This window comes from Cetorhinus maximus, chromosome 18 (genome assembly GCF_964194155.1).
Source record: "Cetorhinus maximus chromosome 18, sCetMax3.hap1.1, whole genome shotgun sequence".
Taxonomy (NCBI): domain Eukaryota; kingdom Metazoa; phylum Chordata; class Chondrichthyes; order Lamniformes; family Cetorhinidae; genus Cetorhinus; species Cetorhinus maximus.
The window spans coordinates 25,239,653-25,264,965 of NC_135896.1; the positions used below are offsets into that span (position 1 = coordinate 25,239,653).

General features: G+C 41.0%; 1 protein-coding gene across 1 annotated transcript in view; it reads left to right on the plus strand.

Annotated features, from left to right (window-relative positions):
- The first annotated feature begins 455 nt into the window (after window positions 1-455).
- sgpp1b (sphingosine-1-phosphate phosphatase 1b) overlaps window positions 456-25,313 on the plus strand; it is a 43,357-nt gene continuing 18,499 nt past the window's right edge. Inside the window, exon 1 of the mRNA XM_078562234.1 lies at window positions 456-1,745. Within this exon, the coding sequence (XP_078418360.1) occupies window positions 1,011-1,745 (735 nt within the window). The 5' untranslated portion in view covers window positions 456-1,010. The remainder of the gene's footprint in view (window positions 1,746-25,313) is intronic.

Here is a 25,313-nt window from a genome sequence, read left to right on the forward strand (position 1 = left end):
TTTAAAATGGAGTTTCCCTTTCAAATGCCAAAGTTCCCCATTAATGCAAATGTAGCAATGTTGAGCTACAGCTTTCGTTGTATCAGCATCACAGGTGAACATTCGTATTCCACCATTTTTTATGAATGTGGTTAACAGTGTGATAATGACCAGGTAACCTTTTTTTTTGTGATGTTGGTGGAAGGATAGAAACTGGCTAGAACACACGGGATAACTCCCCTGCTCTTCTCTGAATAGTCCATGGGATCTTTTACATCCACCTGAGCAAGCAGATGGCACCTTAGGATCTCATTCAAAAGACAGCAGCTCCTGCAATGCAGTGCTCCCTTAGCATTGCAATGGAGCATCAGCCTTGATTTTTCCCCCTCAAGCTCTGAACCCAGAACCTTGTGATTCTGAGGCAGGAGCGATACCAACTGAGCCACAGCTGACGCCCTCATGCCTACTGCTGGCAGTATACCTACTCCTTGGTTTATCCCTTATGGATGCTTCCACATGTCATGGGCTTGTATTCAGTGACTTCCTTCATTCGTCAGCCTTGGTTTTCCTTTTGAAGCGGTGGCTCCACTTTTGGCCACTTTTTCTTTTGAATCAGCCGCTGCATCATCACTGCGACGGGACAATGCGCCGGCTGCGCGTTCCTCCACGCACGCGGGAACGCGCCCGGTATGCGCGCGGTGCGCCAGCCCGGGCGACGTGCGCGCTCCCGCGACATCGAGATGAGTCGTCCCCACCTCCCCCGGGAAGGTCCCGCCCCATTTTCCCCTGAATCTCATCACTGCTCAGCTCGGATAGAGTGAGCGGAGAAACGGACAGAGGGAGAGAGGGTGAGAGAAGGGACAGAGAGAGTGAGAGAGAGAAAAGCTGAGCCGAGCTCGGAGGTTTTGAAGTGATAAATAAATAAATTAATTAATTAATCCAGAGGGAGAGAGAGAGAGAAGTTTCTAGAACCCGCCGGCTGGGAGATTTTAAGCGGCCGGTTCTGGGACATTGAGCGCCCGGCGGTTAAAATGGGGCTGAAAGCGGGCGGCTGGTGGCGGCTGGTCCGCTACCTGCACCACCCGGACCAAGTGGCCCGATTTCAGCGGCTGTGCGGCGTGGTGGCCGTCTGCTCCGCCCATCAGCCGCTCTCAAACGGCGACTGCCGCCACCCCGGGGCCGGAGGAGGCGGGGGGGAGCCGGAGGAGAGCGGCGCCAGTTACCAGGGGGAGGAACCGCAGCCCGGCGGCGGCGGCAAACGGCACCTCGGCAAGAAGAACGGCGTGGCCTGCGAGCCGGTGGGCCCGGCCCGGCCCTACAGCGACACGCCGGCCGCCGGCGGTGGGGGAGAAGCGGCGGCGGTGGCCGCGGCCGATCGCAGGGATAAGCCGAGGCGGAGGAACTCGCTGAACAAGGAGGAGGAGGCGGCGGCGGGCACCGAGTTCATCATCCGCAGCCGGCTGCTCTACTACCTGTTCAGCTTCGGCACCGAGCTGGGCAACGAGCTCTTCTACATCACCTTCTTCCCCTTCTGGCTCTGGAACATCGACCCCTACGTCGGCCGCCGGCTCATCGTTATCTGGGTGTGGGTCATGTACCTGGGCCAATGCACCAAGGACATCATCCGCTGGCCCCGGCCCCGCTCCCCTCCTGTTGTCAAGGTGGAGATCTTCTATGACTCCGAGTACGGGATGCCCTCCACACACGCCATGTCGGGCACGGCCATCCCCTTCTCGCTTTTCTTCCTAACCGTCGGCCGATGGCAGGTAATTTCCCCCCCCCCCCCCCTCTTCTCCTTCTTGTCGTTGTCGTTGTCGTTGCTGCGGGAATCTACCGAGCGATCGCTTTTGGGCTCGACTCTTTTACTTATCCCTCCCCCCCCACCCCGGACCTGTCACTGGGTATTCAGGGACTGGGGTGGTACTCCATATGGTCCTTTGGGTTTGAACGTGATTTCCACACACACATCCCTTAATGTTATCTTTTTGCTCCCTACTTGTGTTGGTACCAATGCTGGCCGCAGAGTTGGATGTCGTCCTTCATTCAATGCCTTGTGGAGGCTGCTAGTTTTCAAGGTGGCGTGCCACCTGAAATGAAAAATAAAAGATGTGGGCAATCGTCGGATGAAGCGTGTTTTCTTAAACGCTGATATTTCGGGCACAGGGTGAAGGAGGGTTGTTTTGCAGTACAGCATTTGTGCCAAACTTTAGATAAATCTGCAACTTTGTGCGTTTTTAAGAAAAACGGAATAAAACGCCAACGTTGTCATACCTTTCAGCTAATACTTGTGATTTAGTTGGTTTCATGGCTACGGGGGTAAACAGTGAAATTCTTGAGGCCAGAGGGACTCGAAACGTTAACTCTGTCTTTCTCTCCACAGATGCTCTTAGACCTGCTTGAGTTTTTCCAGCATTTTTTTGTTTTAGTAAAAGTTAATTAGAGCGGTTTTGAACGTTCATACAACTGTAATCCTTTCAATGATAAGTACTTGTTGCTTTGATTTAAAGGCATGTTTTCACTATAGATAAAGGTTTGGGACCAGAGCCAGCAAACCCAAACTGTACCTGTATTGCCTATTCTGTGTTTGTCTGTTCCTGAGGTAACGAATTTTTTGCATACTAGAGCAAGTCAGCATATACTGTTCTCTACTTAACAGCATTCAGATGCTTGTCAGGTTTTAGTCTTAACAAAGAACCGATGGTGCTACCATCAGACTTTACAACATTTCAAAGTAGGACATAGAAATAGGCAGTGTGTGGCAGTTATTTGTCATGAGCGATGTTTAATTGGAACTTTTTTATTTTGTTACTGGATTATAACTTCTGACTTTAATTGTTCTGTTGGACTAAGAATGAAGTAAGAAATCAGTTGTATGGCATTAGAGAGAAAGATGCTGCGATCCACCTATGTAGGGCTCAGGGGATGCAATAGTCCTTGTCTCGTCTCATTTCTGCTTTGCTCCCTTCTGTTATGTGCCACCTTGTCCTGGAAAGAGAGATGAAGAATGTCAGTGATTGTATTTGGGTGATGGGCCTGAATAGCTGGAGGTATGTGGAGCCGGTGGGAGAGGCTGGCAGCATTGGTGGGTGTGTGAGCATGAGGTGGAGTATCTAACTGCTATGTGTTAATCCTGTGTTCCAGATGCTACTGATAGCTGAATGAAGGGGGTTGGTGGTATGATGTACTGAACAGTGAGAAAGGCGAGTGGAGCTGTGGTTAGGAGATGTTATGTAAAGGTGCATACACTGACCTTGACCACTCGCGTGAGGTCATTAGATTTCTTGTAGCACTGCTGCAAGGTCCAGGTCCTCTGGTCCAGACTCTTGGCATTTATCTCCCTGACTACCTGACCCCAGTCTCTTCTGACAGTTGCAGTTTATGGCTTGTTGCAGCCCCTCTGCCCCCAGCAGGACCATGGCACCTCTGCTGCTGTCCATCTTCATCAGTAAGGTTTCCAGTGGCTCATCCATGAATCCGGAGCCCTCTCAGTGCCTTGGTGACCCATTTTCCCTATTTAGAAATGGAGCAATAGTATTCAGCAGCAGACTCCTATCAACCAGTACAGCTGCTCTTTAAGAGGGACAGACTGCCTTTAAGAACAGAAGACTAGCTGTACCATGTGCTGTCAGCAAATGCCACTCAACTTCCTGCTGATTGTGACAGCCAGCCATATGGCAGATGCTTGGCCCTTCACTAGAATCACGTAAATAAGATGGCAGTACCAAATGTGCATACTGCTTACCTTAACAACAACTTGTATGTATATCATCCACCGGAACTGGTGCAGGCAGGTTGCAAATCGTTACCCCTGTCCCCCACCCAAATAATGGTGCAAACCAATTTTTAGCCCCAGTGCTGTATAGATTTACTGAAGTCTAAAACGTCAAAGTAACTTATTTAATAAAAAACACTTTGCAGGAAATCCAACTGAAATGAATAAAAACAGAAGCTTTCCCCTCACAGGTAGGATACGGATATAACCAGTACATCGGTTATTGAAAAATATCATTGGCTTTCGTTCCGAAGCAATGTGGATATTAAATGACTTCAGTAATCTTTTGTGAAAGCCTTATAGAGGAAATTGTAAAAGCCAGAAAAATGAAACAGACAGCCTCTGCTCTCTTTTGGGGAGGCGCATGTTGTGAAAGGTGAAGTCTTTTGATTTTTAAACTCACTTTTTTAAACTCATTTTTTAAAGTTAAAATTCCTCTGTATGGTTTGCATTTCTGATAGAGCCCGTTAAAAAAGCACTGCTTATTTTATCCCCTTGTTATGTTTCATGGAATACAACAGATGGAAGAATTAACTGGTCAGCCCATCTGGTTAGCGATGACGTCATATCTTGGTGCTGTGACTGGAAACATTGTTTCTCAGCTGGAAGAAGGCATTAGCACTGCATGCTTTGTGAGCACATGCAGATACATCCTTCACTATCTGATGTTGTAGTGTAATCCAGAAACACAGATTCATTTAGTAACAACTATGACTAATACATTACTAGAAATAAAAATGCTTATGCAAATCTAGGGCTAATCTCTTCAAGTTTTTTATCTGTAATTTACTGGATTTTAATTAGGCTTCATAGGATATTAATGTATCGCTAACAATACTTTGGTAACTACTTGAAGCTAAGTTTGAATACTATGAAATGTATTTGCTTTTGTGGCTGCTGGCTATAAAAGTTAGATTGCTAATTGATGTTCAAAACTCTTGACAAATTACAGCTAGCTTTCCAATACTAGCTATACTTGCAATATTTGAATGATGAGTCAACAAGCTATAACTATGAGGAATATCACTGTTAGTTTTTGAATTCCACATGGAAACCTTATCGTTAAAATCCTGAAATGACACTTGAGGGATATATTACAAAGTGTAGAATAAAATTTTATGTCTGTTCTACTGAGAACATTTGTCACACTTGTTTCATGCTTTCTATTTTATCTTCCCTGTCTTGGATGAGCAATATTGAAACTGCGGTATTCCACCTATTCCAATTAGTCATTTTTCATGAGGCTAGATAACAGATTATACTGTGGGGTATTTCAGTTGTGCCCAATTCTGTACTAATCTACCATTGTCCTTTTGCATCTTTTTTTTTCAGAGTCACTGGATAGTGATCAGAAACAGTAATACAGGTTGCTTCTTTCCCTTCCCTAACCTATGGATGCTGATGTCAAATTTAGAATTCCTGGTACTACTCTGACTCTACTCTGTTTTACCCACTAACACAAAAGCAACATGCTGCAGATGCTGGAAGCATGAAATAAAAACAACAAATGCTGGAAATATTCAGCAGGTTGGGGCAGCATTTGTGAAGAGAAACAGAGTTAATGTTTGCAAGTGGAAAATCTAACAGTGAGCCTTAGATGATTTAAAAATGGAAAAGTTAAGGGGAACTTGCAACTGTTGTCAGGTTGTTATGAATGAGATGTTATGATGTGAGCAGGAGTTGGAGATAAAATTAGTATTTTGGGTAATCTAATTTTAAAGCTTTGAACCTTGAGATTTGTTTTAATGTTCTTAAATTGTGCTTGATATGAATGCTACTTCCTGTATTTGTTAGGGATAACAGTAATAAGGAAATAACCTCGTCTCTTTGAAACTGGGTGCCAATTACAATCGAAGGCATTTTTTCAAGGTTAGATTAATAAATTGTTGGGCATAAAAAAATTGAGTTTTCTTATTGCCAATTTCCCTTTCCATCCCATGGAGGTCTTCCCTGCTGCACATTTCCACAAGCGTTATCAGTAGTTACCTTCAGTACCTTGTTCCATTATTCATGTGTAAGCATTTCCATTTGATAGGTGGCTGCAGGGATTGCATGCGATCATTAAGGACTCACCTGATACCCTTCATGCAGACTTCCAGCAGGGATCATTGGCTATAATGATTAGAAGTGAAACCATGACTCATTTGTTTCTCTTTCCTACCTCTCTCTGTACTTTGTGGTACTGAGGCAAATTTTTAACCCATTCATTGTCCCAGCTATGATCAGATAACTTGGCAGAGATTACAGTTTTCTTTATTTCTTCTTTCATGGGATGTGGGCATCGCTGGCTTTGCCAGCATTTATTGCTCATTCCAAATTGCCCTTGAGAAGGTCAATCTCAAGTCAAGAAATCAGGTCTTACATTTTCCTGACATGTAACCCCCTAGCTGTTCTTTGGATTCACACACTGGCAGCCGTTAGGGCGACCCTGACCAAATTTTAATGCTGAACATCACTCTCCGTGTAGAATTTTCTCCATACTCTTGGCGCCTCAGTGTAAAAGATCATTTTACACAAGAAACTGGGTGCATAAAACCCAGTACTTGCCAGAGCCCATGGCGTTTATTAATGTCAATGTCTAGGTTCTCCTGCTAGCTGGCACCTGGTTTAAGTAAAGGTGGAAATTTGCTTTTTGGGGACTAACATTGAATTAGTTAATTTCTTTGATCTGGTATTTGTCGTGGAGCCTGTGCTGTTATTGCATTTTTGTGAAATGCGGTTGAAGAACTTCACCCTGGGAGTGATACTTTGATTGCTAGAATGGCCTGCTGCGACATTCATCGGATGTAAGCATCGCTGGCAAGGGGATTTATTGCCTATCCCTTGAAAAGGTGATGGTGAGCCATTGCCTTGAACCATTGCAGTCCATGTGATGTAGGTACGCCTACAATGCTGTTAGGAAAAGAGTTCCAGGATTTGACCCAGCAAAGGAGAGTGGTATAGTTCCAAATCAGGATGGTGTACAGCTTGGAGGGGTACTGGCAGTTGGTGGTGTTTCCATGCATCTGCTGCCCTTGTCTTATGAGGTTGTGGAAGATGCTTTTGAAAGATGCTTGGTGAGTCGCTGCAGTGCATCTTTTCGATGGTGCACGCTGCTGCCATTGTGATCCGATTGAGGAGGGCGTGAAAATTTAAGGTGGATGAGATCAAGTAGGCTGCTTTATCCTGAATAGCATTGAGCTCCTTGACTGTTGTGCAGGTATACTCATTTAGGCAAGTGTACAGTATTCTATCATTCTCCTAAATGGTGCCTTATAGATAGTGGACAGGCTGTGGAGAGTCAGGAGGTGAGTTACGAACCACAGAATTCCCAATCTCAGACCTGTTTTATAGCCACAGTATTTATATGGCTGGTCTAATTAAGTTTCTGGTGACCCCTCCCCCTTTGAAGGATTTTATGGTGGGAGGTTCAGCGATGGCAACACCACTAAATGTCAAAGGGAGGTAGTTAAATTTTCTCTTGTTGGTGATGGTCTTCTCCTGGAGCTTTTGTGGTGCAAATGTTATTTGCCACTTATCAGCCCAAGCCTAAAGGTTGCTCACGTCTTGCTGCATACGGATATGGACTGCTTCACTATCTGAAGAGATGCGAATGGTACTGAACACTGTACAATCATTAGCAAATATCCCCACTTCTGACCTTATGATGGAAGGAAGGTCATTGATGAAGCAGCTGAAGATGGTTGGGCTTGGGACACTACCCTGAGGAACTCCTGTATTGATGTCCTAGAACTGAGATGATTTGTCACCAACAACCACATTGATATTCCTTTGTGCTAGGTATGATTTCAATTAATGGAGAGTTTCCCACCAGTTTCCATTGACTTCAGTTTTGCTTGGTCAAATGCTGCCTTGATGTCAAGGGCAGTCACTCTCCCCTCTCCTCTGGTATGCAGCTCTTTTGTCCATGTTCAGACGAAGCCTGTAATGAGGTCTGGTGCTGATTGGCCCTGGCTGAACAAAAACTGAGCATTGGTGAGCAGGTTATTATTGGTTTTGGGAATTTTTTACATTGCCAGACAGGTAGCTGTACTGGAACTGCTTGGCTACATGTGCGGCTAGTCCTCAAGCAGTGTTCATTGCTACAGCCGGGGTGTTGCCAGAGCCCATGACGTTTCTTGATACCGCATGGAGTGAATTGAATTGGCTGATACAAAAACAGAATTACCTGGAAAAACTCAGCAGGTCTGGCAGGATCGACTGCCAGACCTGCTGAGTCTTTCCAGGTAATTCTGTTTTTGTTTTGGATTTCCAGCATCCGCAGTAGTTTTTTGTTTTTATCTCTGAGTTGGCTGATGACTGGCATCTGTGATGCTTGGGACCTTGGGAGGAAGCCAAGATAGATCATCCACTCGACACTTCTGACTGAAGGTGGTTGCAAATGCTTCAGCCTTGTCTTTTGCACTGAGCTAGGCTCCATCATCATTGAGGATGGGGAGGTTTGTGGAACCATCTCCTCCAGTCGATTGTTTACTGTCTATCACCATTTACAACTGGATGTAGCAGAATTGCAAAGCTTTGACTGATCTGTTAGTTGTGGGATTACTTAGCTCTGTCTGTAGCATGCTGCTTCTGCTGTTTAAATGCACATAGTTCTGTGTTGTAGCTTCATGATCATTAATAAGACTAACTTTTCTTCCAGATTTATTAATAAAATTTAAATTCCCCCAGTTGCTTTGGTTTGTTTTGAACTCATTCCCACCGCATTAGCCCAGGCCCCTGGATTCCTCTTCGAGTAACATTACCACTATGCTACCATTCCCCCGTTGACCTGGAGCCGGAATAATAAAAACCTACCAATCTGATCTCACCCTGTGTTTTCTTAACAGCGATTAGATTTTATACCACATCTCTCGATCTTAAAAGCAGCATAATGCATTGTGCATTATAAGGTAATCATATCTACACAAACCTGTGCCATCCAGCTTGCTGTGAGCAAAGCTCAGAGGGCCCACTGATACTTTAAAGTAAAAGTGAAACTCATTCAGCAAAATATCCCAACAGTGATTTGTCATGGCTATTCAATTCAAAACAAGAGACTTGTCATATAAATTAATCCTATCTCATTGGAATTGACTGTGGCTTCATAATTTTTTTTTATCTTTTCAGAAGAAACATTCAGGCCTGAATTGAAATTAATTCCCCTATATGGTTGCTGTGCACTGAGTGCTGTGTTTCCATGAACAGTGACACCTTGTGTGTCATTGCACACTGGTCTCTGCATTATGAATGATATGAGATTAGTGATGACTACTGCAACAGTGGTCTATCATGAGTAAATGTAGAACCTATTCACCCTCCTACCCGCAAGTCTGTTTTTAGCAATTGAGTTTGTGTAACTTTGACTTACATCAGTCAAACCTTTTGACATTTTTGTTTCAACATTTCCTGTTTCCAAAGGCCTAAGCAGATGTGGTTTGAATCCTTATGCAATCTCTCTTGAGTTAAGAGTAAGAGGTGACTTGATTGAAACATATAAGATCCAGAGGGTTCTTAATGTGGAGAGGATGTTTCCTCTTGTGGGAGAATCTAGTACTAGGGGCCACTGTTTAAAAAATGAGTCACTCATTTAGGGCAAAGATGAGAATTTTTTCCCTTGGAGAGTCTTTGGGATTCTCTTCGTCAAAAGGTGGTGAAGAAGAGTCTTTGTGTATTTTTAAGGCAGAGCTAGATAGATTCTTGATAAGCAAGGGGATGAAAGGTTATCAGGTAGGTGGGAATGCGGTGTTGAAGTTGAAATTAGATCTACCATGATCTTATTGAATGGTGGAGCAGGCATGAAGGGCCAAGTGGCCGACTGCTCTTGGTTCATACGTTTATGTTAGTTTTCTTCCTATCTCCTTTTTGTTAATGGTGATCCTTCTGTCCTTTGTGGTCTCTAGTCTTTTTTCTCTTTTGCAATCCTTCTCTGAAATCCCCCCTCATGTTTTTCCAAGGCTTCAGCTGCACCATCCTACAGGCTCTGGCTTGACCCTCACCCTTGCTGTTCAAGTCGCAACTCACTGTAAGGTGTCTTAGCATGATTTATAATTTACCCACTTCTGCCAAGACTTTCCTGTTACAATATCTAAGCTTTTAAAAACAAAGTTTGCCATCACCTGACCAGTGTGTCTTCATTTACTTTCTCCTTGCAGCCTCTAAGAGAGTCAATAAGTACCTGCATGGGGACAGCCTCACAAGAAACCAAGGGTGCCTGAGCTATATAGTTTTATTTAACAACGTATTGTGATAAACATGATCTCCTGGTTCGACTTGGGGGATTCTCTGTTGATGTAAATGCCATTACTTGCATAAATATTGTGAAAACTTAATACCAATTTATTTTAGCACAGTCTCTTGGGTGCTGCTTAATTTCAACCCCCAGTTAGAGAAGTAACATTCACTTTATGTTGTGCCTCAGCTACAGCATGATCAGTTTGTTTCTGTATCCAAAGCTGTCAGAAGCAGCTGTATCCATTCCCACTGGGAAATAATCAAGAATTCAGTTTCTGGCAGGAAAGAAAGAAATGGAATTATATCCTGAGGTTTGTTGTAGACCTGCAATTACATAACCAGTTAATGATGTGTGGGCAAAAGCTGAGTGAATTAGTAAAAATTGGCTCCTTAAGGGCTACAGAGTAACATTGTAGCCAATTGGTTTCAAATGACTCTATGAAAACACATTTATTTCCAGTGGTTAAGAGCTTCAAAGCTGGATGACAGGTACTGTCTCATAAATTGCTGCACAAATTGGAACGCCAATGGCTATCTCAAAGTTTTATACAGTGTATTTTAGTAATTACTATATGCAACCTAGTGGCTGTTAAAGTTGAAGTTTTAACATGTAGGGATTTTTAGGGAGACTTAATTCATCAGAATACCTTTTAATTTCCTGTTGCCCTCCCTTCCTGTTTGCCTCTTGGGTAACCAGCATGCACCATTTCCTAAAGAAAAAGGCAACTTTCTTGCAAGTTCCTAGCTATTGCAATACTGATGAACTATTATAACATCAACTCACTTAGTTTTTATTCCCTGAATTGAGAATTGTCTTCCATTAGCAACAAAATAATTTAAATTCTCATCCTAACTGCTGTGAATCTTTTTGATCTATCCCTGACTCAACTGTCACTTTCCTCCATTCTTTTCTCACCCACTTTTCCTTCATATGTCTTTTATTCATTGTACGTGTACTGAGCAGTTTCCTTTATGCTATAGAATTACCATTATTCAAACTTATCTTCAGAAGAAAACGGAGCAGGTCATACGGCCCCTTGAATCTGCTCCACCATTTAATATTATGGCTGATCCTTGACCTGAGTTCCCCATATTCCTTGATTCCCTTTATAGTTCAAAAATCTATCAGTCTTGAATGTGCTTAGTGATTTGAGCATCCACAGCCCTCTGGGATAAGGAATTCCAAAGGTTCACAACTGTCTAAGAGGAGAAATTTCTCCTCATCTTGGTCCGAAATGGACGACCCATTATCCCAAGACTTTATCCCAACCCCAGTTCTAGACCCTTGGGAAGCAGCAGCTGCCCTGTCAAACCCTCTTCAAATCTTGCCTGTTTCAATGAAGCCACCCTCCATTCTTCCAAACTCCAGTGAATACATATTCTACTCAGTCTCTCCTCATAAGACGACCCTGTAGTCCAAGGAATCAATTTAGTGTGCACATTGTGCAAAATAATGGGGCTGCAATGTTATGTTGTCTTGAAGCTGGGCAGTGGATAAGACTGACCCACACTTATGGTTGCTTGTAAATGGCTGTTTACATTTTTTGCATTGTAAATATATAGCCACTTTATAACTGTAGATTTAACATTCAAATATAATTAGAATGATTTACGCTGTACCTTTCTTTAAAGTGCTGGTAAAACTTGAGCTTAAAATTTGTTGAACTTTTTGTGACTAGCTTGATGTCAGAGGTGTTAGGGATGTGTAGTTTCAATCCCTTGCAGAGCATGATGTCTGCTTACTAACTGCAGCTACAGCTGGTTAGGTATGAATAAAAGCAATAGGCCACTCGGCCCTTCATGCCTGCTTCGCCATTCAGTAAGATCATGGCAGACAGCAGTGTATCATCTACAAGATGCACTGCAGGAATTCACTAAGGCTCCTTAGACAGCACCATCGAAACCCACGACCACTACCACCTAGAAGGACGAGGGCAGCAGAGAGATGGGAACACCACCACCTGGAGGTTCCCCTCCAAGTCACTCAACATTCTGACTTGGAAATATATCGCTGTTCCTTCACTGTCGCTGGGTCAAAATCCTGGAACTCCCTTCCTAACAGCACTGTGGGTGTACCTACACCAAATGGACTGCAGCGGTTCGAGAAGGCAGCTCACCATCACCTTCTCAAGAGCATCTAGGGATGGGGCAATAAATGCTGGCCCAGCCAGTGAAGCCCACATCCCACAAATGAATTTTTAAAAAAAGATCTATTTTAGTTGGCATATCTATTACAGTAACCTCTCATTTAAGGTAAGCCTTTTGCAGGTGGAATGCACCTTGTGATTTCAATTACAACAACGTTTTCTGTCATGAGCTGTATACACAATGCATTGTTGTAAATTTCTGGTGCATAATACTGAAGAATGTTTTTCTGAACACAGGCCTTTAGGCACTATAAGCCTATCCCTATATTAACAATTCATATGTTTGTGTACCTGAGTGGAGTGATATGAGTTTTTATACACTGAGCCATCATGGCGAAACAGATTCTTCCACATTTGGAATAATCTCTGAAATCATTTTGTGCAATGTAACACTACATTTCTGATTTGATTTGGGAGGCAACTTGGGAGCATATAGATCTTCTGCTCCCTCAGCCATGGGTAGAGACCTTGTTGGGGAAAGAAGATGAAGTAACTTCCAAGAAATTTGTTATTAAAATATAGTCAAATCATCTGGTGAGATTACTAAATTGTAGGAAAAGTCCTGCTGCGTTTCCTATGTTATAACAGTGACCATAGTTTTAAAGTACTTCATTGGATATAAAGCATTTAGGGATGCACTGAGGTCATGAAAGATTCCATATAAACGCCTGACCTGTCATTTCTTCCAATAACATTATCAAAAATAGGTACTTTCAGCTTTAAATGCACTGTTTGTTAATTTGTTTTTATTAGAATCGAGGTTCTTGGAGCCTATAGATAATAACTGCTGTATGAGATTTATAGAAAAAATACCTTCTAGGAAGGCTTGTGTTGTAGAAAGTGCACACAGTGGACATTAATTCCTCATTTCATTTTTCACAGCAGGGCACAATACGGGACCATTTTTTATGGTTCTAGAGTTAAAAGTGAAAGGAACTCCAAAAAAAACCAGCATCCTCAATTTCTTTTGATTTTGGAAATCCATAAGACCAATCAATGGAGGTTAGAAATAAAAAAAGATTTATTAGGAATTTAGATTAATTAGGGGTTTTAGGAATTATTATGGTAGTAATTTGTAGACCTATGTACGTGCTTGAAATCTTTTCTTTTGTTAATAAATGTTTAATTTAGTTTTTTAAAAAAAAATCTCTGAAGCCGTGGTGGACTTATTACTTCTGAATTCAGGGCATGCACCTCGAAATAAACACAAATTGCAAAACCGTTGTGATAGCATGATCAAGTTTCCCTCGTGGATTTGATGCACCTGGCACACATCATCTGCCACATCATGACGTTTATATAGCAGTTACCAAAACCATTGTACTTCTCAAAGTGCTTTACATCTAAGGAAATATATATGAAGTGTAGTCACTGTTGTAAAGTAGGACACGTGGTAGCCAATTTGCACACAGCAAACTGCCACAAACAGCAATGTGATACTGACCATATAATCTGATTTTATGATGTTGACTGAGTGATAAATATTGGCCAGAACACTGGAGATAACTCCCTTTGTTCTTTTTAAAAATACTGCCATGGGGATATTTTACAACCACTCAAACAAGCAGGTGGGACCTTGGTTTAGCATCTCATTAGAAAGAAGGCGCCTCTGACAGTGCCACATTCCCTCCATACTGGTCTGGAGTGTCAGCCTTGAGTTTTCATGCTGAAGCCCCAGAGTGGGACTTGAACCCAGAACATTGCGACTCCAGCAAGAGTGTTACCAACTCGGCCATAGCTGACAGTACAAAAAAATGATGGCTTAACATGTTGCTGCCAAGGCACAGGAGCCCTCTTTTCTTGTCTGAAAAGAGTCTGCACATGGCTATTTCACTTCTGCAATTGCATCTGCTGGCCATTTGAGTAGCAATGCATCCAAACACAGCATTCACTTGGGTAAAATTTGTTGGCTTCCACCTCATAAATTTGATTTTTTTTTCCCCCAATTGGATGCTGTGTTAGTCATGGCTCAGTTGTAGCACTCTTGCCTCTGACTCTGGGTTCAAGTTCCACTTCAGAGACTTGAGCGCAAAAAATCTAGGCTGACGTTCCAGTGCAATGTTGTAGAAGTGTAGCACTGCCTGAGGTGTCGTATTTCAGATGAGATGTTAGTGAGTTAATGCAGTCTGGGGGGGTCCTTGGCAGCAAATATGAAATGTAACAATGCCAATACCTGCAATTCAGCCATGTGAATTTTAAAGTTTTATAATTACATCAGCTTCAGAAATCAAATACACAACTTTTACTGCTTTATGTGGTTAATTGATTCAAGGACTGTTCTCTCAGGTGGGCATAAAGACTTTGAAGAAAAGCAATGGAGTTAATAGCCGGTGCCCTAGTCAATATGTACCACTTGATTGACATCACTTTCGAAAAAATAATTATCTGGTCATAATCACTATTGTTTGCAGGAGCTTGCTGTGCACAAATTGACTGCTGTATTTCTGACATTACAATATTGGCTACACCACAAAAGTACTTTATTGGCTATAAAGCTCTTTGGGGCGTGCTGAGATTGTGAAAAGTGGTATTTAAATACAAGTTTATTTTTTTCCCTCTAAGCATGTTAGCACATGAATCAACCTCCTTGAAATATTAAAACTGTTGTCTGAAATTCCGCAGAAATATATGTTCTTCTAACCTCAGTATGAGTAATATGCAGCTGACTGACCTGCGTATAAATAGCCTGTATAATCCTGTAAATACTATATATATTTAAAGCTGTAATGAAGACTTTTAGTGGACAACAGTTTTCTGTTGAACCACACAGGAACCTTTGTGCTCCAGCATTCGTGCTGGGTTCCAGAAGTTCCATTGTTACTTCTCCATTATTTGACTTTGGCACGCAATCACTTTAAACATTGAGTTTGTTCAGTTCAGGTGATTTTATTTTCTTCTCTTTCCTTGCCTTCATAGTGAGTAAATGCAGTCAGGGGGAGTCCTTGGCAGCAAATATGAAATGTAACAATGCTAAGACCTGCAATTCAGTCATGTGAATTTTAAAGTTTTATAATTACGTCAGCTTCAGAAATCAAATACACAACTTTTACTGCTTTATGCGGTTAATTGATTCAAGGACACAAATCAATTATTTTTCTAACTAAATTTTTGCATCAGTGTCACATAATAAACAATTGAAATTTTAATCCTTTTTTTGTATCTTTAACAGTTGCAGTTGAGCATTATTATGTAAAATAAATCCTAGGCGTTCAGTCATTAGTTTCAGGGAGCAGAGTCCAACAGATTGCTAGTATTTCATTATTGCAAGCACTTGTAAGCAATCTAGCATTGTATAGTGTATATGTTTAGCAAGACAGTAATTAAACGCTAATTATTAATCTTATATAGTACTTTGTTCCTTTAGTTCTGCTCTCTTGGGTATTTTAAATGTATGGGACTTTTAACAGAGGCCAGGGTTTGGAGTTTTTGGAGGATAGGCTTAAATGCCAGAAACAGAGGTATCACAGGACCTGGCACCCATGTTTGGAGAGTGGGGTTCTTGGTAAAATCCTGTATCGAGCTTAAGAATGCTAAATAAGTGTTTTTTCTTATTGAGTCAAGGATTCTTGCACCGTGTCCCCTACCAACTTCTAACTTGCTCTGTCTGAAAATATACAGTGATTCCTCTTTTTTTTTCCCAAAGTGCTTTCCATGCAGTGTGTTAATAAAAGAAGGAACTTGCACTGATATAGTACATTCATATTCTCAGGATATCCTAAAGCAATTCGGAGCCAATTAATTGTAGCCACTTTTGTGTTGGATGGAAGTGTGGGAACAGCTAAGGGAGTAGATTACCAGATAACCTGATTTTTGTGGTTTTAGTTGAAAGAATAATGTTGATTAATATGTTGAATAGATTCTGCACCTTGAGTGGTGCCATAGGATCTATCTATTCCCACTTTAATAGTTATTCAGAATGTCAGATCCTGTCTCATCCCAGCAGCAGCACCTCTGACACTCCTGCTAGACCCCTCCTCCAGTAATGTGCTGAAATATCAGCCTACATTGCATGCTCAGTTCCAATCATCATACACTTCTAGTTCTGCAAAAAGTGTGGACTGATACTTTAGCTTTCCTTCAATGAAACATAGTAAATTAATATTGTCTTGTATGTACTCAATTGCCAGACATTTGGTCTGCTAGAGTTTCAAGTCTCTGCATCTCTATCCTTGTCTCCGTAAATCCTTCTGTTATGCCATTCCCCATCTGATTTCAAAATCAATTTTATATGAAAGGCATTTAGACAAATATAAGTTATTGTGCTATATTAATAAGGTCCTGTTTGTAACAGTTATTTGGACTTGCGTTGGCTTTTGCCCTTGCCCCGACAGTGTGACTTCTGTATCATTGTCACACTATTGTTAGAAAATTGGAGGTTATAACAAGACATTATAGCAAGAATGTCCTGTGTTTATTGGAAAGCCAGCTACTGTCCAATTTCTATATAACCCATCCATCAAAGGCCATCTTCCACTATGGCTGTAGGTTCCAGTCCCCTTATTTTTTTTATTCATTCATGGATTGTGGGATTTGCTGGCTAGGCCAGCATTTATTGCCCATGCCTAGTTACCCTTGAGAATGTGGTGCCTTCTTGAACCGTTGCAGTCTATGTAGTGTAGGTACACTCACAGTGCTGTTAGGAAGGGAGTTCCAGGATTTTGACCCAGCGACAGTGAAGGAACAGTGATATATTTCCAAGTCAGAATGTTGAGTGACTTGGAGGGGAACTTCCAGCTGGTGGTGTTTCCATCTATATGCTGTCCTTGTCCTTCTAGATGGTAGTGGCCGTGGGTTTGGAAGATGCTGTCTAAGGAGCCTTGATGAATTCCTACACTGCATCTTGTAGATCGTACACACTGCTGCTACTGTGCGCCGGTGGTGGAGGGAGTGAATGTTTATAGATGTGGTGCTAATCAACCGAGCTGTTGTCCTGGACAGCGTCAAGCTCCTTGAGTGTTGTGGGAGCTGCACTCATCCAGGCAAGTGGGGAGTATTCCATCACACTCCTGACTTGTGCCTTGTAGATAGTGGACAGGCTTTGGGGAGTCAGGAGGTGAGTTACCCATTGCAGAATTCCTAACCTCTGACCTGCTCTTGTAGCCGCAGTATTTATATGGCTAATCCAGTTCAGTTTCTGGTCAATGGTAACCCCCAGGATGTTGATAGTGGGGGATTCAGTGATGGTAACGCCATTGAACGTCAAAGGGCGATGCTTAGATTCTCCCCTGTTGGAGATGGTCATTGCCCAGCACTTGTGTGGCGCGAATGTTACTTGCCACTAGTCAGTCCAAGCCTGGATATTGGTCAGGTCTTGCTGCATTTGGACATGGACTGTTTCAGTATGTGAGGAATCACGAATGGTGCTGAACATTGTGCAGTCATCAATGAACATCCCCACTTCTGACCACCTGATGGAAGGAAGGTCGGTGGTGAAGCAGCTGAAGATGGTTGGGCTGAGGACACCCTGAGGAACTCCTGCAGTGATGTCCTGGAACTGAGATGAATGATCGCCAACAACCACAACCATCTTCCTTTGTGCTAGGTATGACCAACCAGTGGAGAGTTTTCCCCCTGATTACCATTGACTCCAGTTTTGCTAGGGCTCCTTGATGCCATACTCATCAAATGCGGTTTTGATGTCAACTTAATATACAAATAATTTCAAGGAAATAACCTGCTATGTATACCATACTCTAAAGTTCTGATGGCGATATCCCAACATTGTGAATGGACAGTAACCAGCAGTGTAGTGATGTTTCAAGACTGATGGAATGACTTGTGTACACTGCATCTCTCCCACAGAGATATCTCTGTTGCTGGCTAATGTATACTTGGGCGTGTAAGTGGAAAAAGTCCACAGTTTAAGTCACTCAATATTGTCTGGACTACCTTTTTTAAACTTGTGCAAGGTAACATTCAATCAGGGTTCCCATTAACAGCTACTCATTAACATATACATACCATGTTTAATAATTTAGGAGACGAGGTACTTTTTATTGGGAAGAAAAAAGACTTAGCCACTCTTTTCAGCTTCTGGTCTAATCTAATATACAGCCTTGCTGTCAAGATGACAAGTCATTAAATATTATTTATTTATTACATAGTTTAGTTTATTATATGTGAAACCCTTTGGAATTTGAATTTAAATTTTGTTATCAAAAGAAATGGCCAAAAAGGGTTAGGGGCGATCCCTTTAAAGCCCTGATTGCAGAAGTGAGGAAAGGGAGTTGTACAAATTTTGCCTATTCATTCTTAAAGTTGTTGGCTGGCTTTAAGACTAAGTACCAATCCAAACATGGAAAGATCTGGCACTAATTTAACTAACTTTGGGAACTTTCAGGGGTAGGTGATTATGATGGGAGCTGTGGCCAGATCTATTATTCAATAAAAATTGTTGATTACTACAACAATTCTGGCTGCACGCACTAATTTTAGTAGAAGACATTTTAAATGCAGTCCGAGTGGCTGTACTTCGATTATTTATTTAACAAACATCTACCAGCATTGAGTGCGAACCTTGCACTCTTAATTTTGCCTCAACATTTGGAATTCTACATGAATTTATCAGACGCAGCAACTTTGTGCAGTTTCTAGGTTGTTGTGCAACAGTTGCAAGTAACGCTTTGATTGATTGCTGGGAATGTTGCCTTGCAAAATGAGACATGTCAGTCCCAGCCCTGTTTTTCATTCAGAATGTGGTTAGATGCTCCTTACCCTTTGCCATGACGTGATCATTCGGATTGTCTGGTTGTTGTTTGAGCCTGCTTTCATGTTGGGAGTGGTTATTCTGATTGGTTGTGTATGATTGGTATTGCTGACTAGGTCAATAGTTCCCCTCCCCACACAATATCACTGGTGTTCCTTTGGCACTGAAGTCTGATGTTTTCACTCGAATTGCACAGCATTTTATAGAACCAATAGGCAATAAACAAGGAAGTAAGAATCAATAAAACACTCTCATACACTGCTTTCCATCTTAAAATATTAACCAATATACACAAAAAGATAAAAACAAAAAACTACTGCGGATGCTGGAAATCCAAAACAAAAACAGAATTACCTGGAAAAACTCAGCAGGTCTGGCAGCATCGGTGGAGAAGAAGAGTCGACGTTTCCAGTCCACATGACCCTTCAACAGAACTGAGTATAGTTAGGAGAGGGCTGAAATATAAGCTGGTTTAAGGTGGGGGGCGGGGGGAGAGAAGTTGAGGGTGGGGTGGTTGTAGGGACAAGCAAACAGTGATAGGAGCAGATAATCAAAAGATGTGTCAGACAAAAGGATCAAAGAGGTGTTGAAGGTGGTGATATTATCTAAGAAAAGTGCTAATTAAGAATGGATGGCAGGACAGTCAAGGTACAGCTCTAGTGGGGGTGGGGTGGAAAGACTGACAAGGTATTAGTTGTAGATTTAAAAATAATGGAAATAGGTGGGAAAAGAAAAATCTATATAAATTATTGAAAAAAACAAAAGGGAGGGGGAAGAAACGGGGTGGGGATGGGGGGAGGGAGTTTAAGATCTAAAGTTGTTGAATTCAATATTCAGCCCGGAAGGCTGTAAAGTGCCTAGTCGGAAGATGAGGTGCTGTTCCTCCAGTTTGCGTCCAGTTTTTCCTCCAGTTTACACAAAAAGAAGCAGGCTTGAGGGGTTGAATGGCCCACTCCCCTTATTTCTTAAGCTCTTATGTTTTTATTTCTAACCAAAAATGCAGTTATCCATATCAGGATTCCCATTTCACTACATGTAGGTAATGGCTAATAAATTGGCCTAGAGAGGCTCTAATGCTGTATTATTTCTCAATGTTCTCATTGACCTCTCTTCAATAATGGTAAAATGTATGCAGACATTTTGAAACTTTTAGTGCCCTTTGGTTTTTACATTTTCTGCCTTTTGTGGTTTTGCAACCTTTGAAATAGGTGCTATAAATCCTGCTCACCAACTTAAAAGGAGTGCTAAAAATAAAAACAGTGCCAAAAAAGCTCTGGCAGCATCTGTGGAGAGAGGAACAGAGTTAATGTTTTGAGTCCAATATGACTCTTCATCTAGGAATTCATGATTAAGAATCTCCAAGCAGTTTTTATTTGAGGTTGGTCTCTAAATACCAAATAGGATTTTGTAACATACCAGAAAGCTACAAATGCAATTCTTTTGTAATGGACATGTGTAGCAGATCAATCATTGTTTTGAGAGCAAGTGTGATGCATTAGAGCTACAGTTCTGATGAAATATCTCAAACCAGTAGTGAGACTAGAGAGCAACAACTTTGTATTCCTATAGCACCTTTAAAATGTCCTAAGGTGCTTCACAGGAGAGTTGCCAAATAAAACCTGACACCAAGTCACTGATTTTAGGACAGATGACTGAAGATTTGGGGCAAAGTGTTTTAAAGGAAGAGAGAGAGAGATGGAGATGTTGGGGGTGGGGGGTGAATGCCAGAGTTTAGGGCTGAAGGTACAATTGTGATGTTGGAAAGATTAAAATTGGGGATGCTTAAGAGGTCAGAATTGGAGGAGTGCAGAGACTGCAGGAGGCGACAGATGGAAAAGGAAGAAGCTGGGATCAATCTGTTTGGAGCAAAGAAGGTTATGAGGCGATTTAATAGTTGTTTTGATAGAGTAAAGAATCACAATGGTTACAGCACAGAAGGAGGCCATTCAAGCCATTGCGAGAAGCTGTTACCACTGACAGAAGAGTCAGTGACCAGAGGACAAAGATTTCATTCAGCTAGTTGCATCAATATGGAATGAATTGCATGGTAGAGTGATGGAAACAGGTGCAATAGTAACTTTAAGTATATATCCACTTCCATTTCTAAAGGAAAATTTGCAGAGCCATGGGGAAGACTGGGGAGGTGACTCTTTCAAAGAGCTGGCACAGGCACAGTGAGCTGAATGGCCACCTATGCTGCTGTTGACCTGTCTTCATTTTTCAGATAGTGTATTTTCAGTATTTCCTCTTTTTAAGATTTCCTGCAGTCTGAACTTTTTTCCTTTTGTAAATTTTACATAATTTTTGTTACTGGTGGTTAGTTTGAAACTAGGCACTATATGAAAGTTAAACCTTCATTCGTGCCTTCATTACCTTCAGACTTGACTATTCTAAAGCATCCCAGGCTCCTGTATTCTACCCTCTGTAAACTTGAGGTCATCCAAGCTCTACTTTTTGTGTATTAATTAACCCCATATCCTGTTCCCCTATTACTCCTGTGGTCGCTGACCTAAATTGGCTCCCAGTCAAGCAGTATTTTGATTTTTAAAACTCTCATCCTTTCTCTCAGATTCCAAAATGGCCTCACCCTCACTATCTCTGTAATCTCCTCCAGCTCCTCGACCCTCTGAGATATCTGTGCTCACCTAATTCTTGCCTCATATGCATCCTTGACTTTAATCACTCCACCATTGGTGGCTGCACCTTCAGTTGCATAGGCTGTAAGCTCTGGAAAGCCCTCACTTTCCTTCTTTGAAATACTTTTTAAAACCTACCTCTGACTAAGCTTTTGGTATTCTGACATATCACCTTATGTGGCTCAGTGTCATACTTTGTTTTATAACGCTCATGTGAAGCACCTCAGGACATTTTATTATGTTAAAGGGGCTATATAAATATAGGTTGTTATGTCTAACATTTTGATTGTAATGCAGTAACACTGTCCATTTCCAGCATCTATTGAGAAGCTTCACTGTTAGTAATGTTTTCCTATATCTATTGATCTGTAAGGGTGAGCAAAGAAAGCGTTTGAGAAATTTTAGTGTAATTAGGATATAGAAATGTTATAGGTATCTGAGAAGCTCAAAATGTTTGGGTTCAAATCTGACTTAGTGAGGGCTGTTTTTCAAATATAACCTGTCAAAGAAAAGTCAGCCATGGGTATTACAGATTCTCCATTCTTAACCCTGTGACCGATTTAAGGTTAAGATTAGCAAACTCAGCATGGACTGGAAATCTACCTCTGCGTCATCAATTGCAGGTCACAAGTTAATCAGTGTTTCATACCCACTCAGAGTCTCTAAAATGGCATTTTATTTCTGGCACAGAATAATCTTCTGTTTTTAAAAATATTTTAAGCAGTACATGTTATCAGTGTGGAATGCATTTGTTAAAAGGAGTCAGGTTAATTGTACAGAATAGTTTGAGAGTCTCTGAAAGAGAATTTAAGTTTGCTAGCATTTTGAGTCACTTTTTATAATTTGGCTGAACAGCTGGATTACAATATAATTGAGCATTTGTTGGCATAGAAGACACTAGTGTGGTCAAGGGATTGGATTTTATCGTAAGTAGCTTCACAGAAAAAATACATTTTTAAGTTCCTCTGTCAAACTAGAGGAGGGATGATTTAGCAGTTCCGTTGTGAGAAATTATCAAAATGTTTGCAGTGTTATATGTTTCTAATCAACCTGTTCTGCATATGGTGATCCTAGCAGCTTTGCAAGAGATGGCTGTACAGTGTTTAGTTGCTGTATGCAGTGAAATACACCATCTGATTTTCACCTAGAATCATCAACAAGGGAGAGAATTTTACAGGATCCCCAGTCTGTTATTCTGATCACAGAATTCCCACATTGGTGTTAGGATTACCAATACATTGCAACATGAGTCAGACAAACTAGTCTTCAATGTAGACCAATAAAAAACAGTGGAAATAATTATAATTTAAATGCATGTAGGCAGCTTTTCTTTTCACTAGAATTCTAATACTATCAAACCTTTGGAAGCAAGCTCTCTTGCATGTCCAGGACTATGCAGCCCAACCTTGTTTATTCAACATCAATGGGTAAAGAAGTATTGTGGCTATGTTACTGGACTAGTAATCCAAAGGCCTGGACTAATATAATAAACAAAAGCAGAGAATGCTAGCAATATTCAGCAGGTCAGATAGCATCTGTGGAGAGAGAAACAGAGTTAACGTTTCATCAGAGATCAATGCATGGCTTTGTTGATAAATGGACTGTACAGTGTGAAACTAAACCAGACTGTGGTGGTTATATTTGGTGCATGGCAACATCAATAATGCCAAGTTTAGCCATTGCACAGTGCTGTTGCCACTGTTGTCTTCAGGTTTGGGAATCAAATCATAAGCTTCTTGTACAGTGCTCACAAAATATATTTGTGGTTTTAGCAGACCTTCTTGATCTGAAGAGATGCTCGTCTGGTATTCAGTTATTTGGCATATGGTTATATCTGTTGAAGTGTTCCTTGCTGTTCCTGGAAGTTGATGGTGTTAGCTATAAAACAGCAGCAGAATTGCACTTAGATGAAGATTAGGTGATAATGCTTCATTTTACAACATGCCATTTGGTGAAATGTGTTTTCCTACTTTGTAAAAACAAATCAGCATGAGCACTAATGTGGCACAAATAAAATTTTAGCTACAAATATACAATTGCAGATTTATTGGATAGTGCACTAACTAGGCTGGATATCTGTTAGGCACATCCATTTAATTTAAAAATAAATCCCTTTCAAACATGTTTTTTTAAAACTTGCTCAGAGTAATCTTCTGTTTAAGGATGCTTTTTAAGAGATGATTGCTCTTTGGTTTGTTTGTTCGTTTCTAAAAACTGGTTAATATTAGCATGTTGTTCTAGGAACTTGTCTTCAAACATCAGAATCTAACTTGTGCAAAGTCTAATTTAGATATAGAATTCCTGTGGTGCTCCTGAAAGGAGTCCTACCTGTTAGTGCTCTTCTACAAGTGTTTCTTTTTAAAAATCTGCTCTTTCAGAAGTGTGTGTCAGCACAAAGGTGTGGAGTCTGAATGCCAACTGTGTGCTTCTGTTTATTCCCTATGCATATTTTTTCTGAATTTTGATTTCCCAATTAATGTTATTTTATATTTTCTAGTCAACTCAAATCTTTTGCATGTGACAATGTTGCATTTCAAACTGTAAAAAATAGTCATACAATTACAGCCTGGGTTCCGTCAGTTAGAACAGGACATGTGTATCCCTTAGAGCAGTGCCAGAATGTGTCCAAATGCTGCAGAAATGTTTTGCTAGAAGCCACAATCTTAACAGAAGTTGGTAGCAGAAAGAGATAAATAAACTACTGGCTTTGAGTAGTTACGTGACTAGAACTTTTTTTAAGTGTGCCCGGTGATTATTTAGTCTATGTATAAACACATTGCAATGTGGAAAAGTTCTTCTGATTTTAAAGCTTGTGTTTATACAACAGGGGTGGATCAGAACGCTCTTGACCAGTAAATTATTTTGTCCTTATCTAGAACCAGTAAAATCCAGTCATGGGGGAATATCAATGCAGGGCAGTTGTTTGTAAAACTGATGAGGTTGCATCAAGTCCAACTTTGTTTCTGCACTCCAGTGAAAATGTGCCACGGTGAGCTATGTGAATGCCAATTTTATCTTCACTGTTGCTGAAAGTTTACCATTGGCTTTTAACTGCCTCTTCTATATGTTAGACATAGTTTTGCTGTTTTATATTAGGAGCATTTATGGAATCTTGAATGACAGCAAACATTCAAATATTGATATGTGGTTGATAACCCTCAAACCTGTCAGTTGAACATCAGTGGTAGGAAAAATAATAGAAGCCCCACTAAAGTAAAAAATGGAAAAACATCAAGAAACTAAAAATATAAGTCAGCATGAATTTCAAACTGAAGAAGTAATACAGTGGAGATGGGTAATGCAGTAGATGTAATTTGGGTATCACATAATAGATGAATGAATAAAATCAGAGTAAATAGAGTCAGGGGATAAGTAGCAGAGTAGATAATTATTATGGCTGCAAAACCGAAAGCAGGGAGTAAGGATAAATAGATATTCAGAGTGGTGGAAGGTGGGGATGCCAGAAGATTCTGTGTTCAGAATTTATAGTAACAGTTTAGACTTTGGAGTCAATTCTATTGCTAAATTTGCAGATCACACCAAATTGTGGGAGTGTGCAACGGCATTAATCAATACTGAGGACGACTGCAACAAATTACAAGAAGACATTAATAAACTCGCTGATTGGCCGTGTAACTGGAAAATGAATCGCAACACACCAGTATGAGGCATTACATTTTGAAAATAAAAATGAGGTCACATTTTACTTGGAAAATAAAAATCTAAATGGGGTAGAGGAGCAAAGGGATCTGGGCGTACAAATACACAAATCACTAAATATAACAATACGGGTAAAAAGGCTATTTTTTAAAAGAAAAAGCAAAATGAGTATTTCTAGAGGGATAGAATTGAAAAGTAGA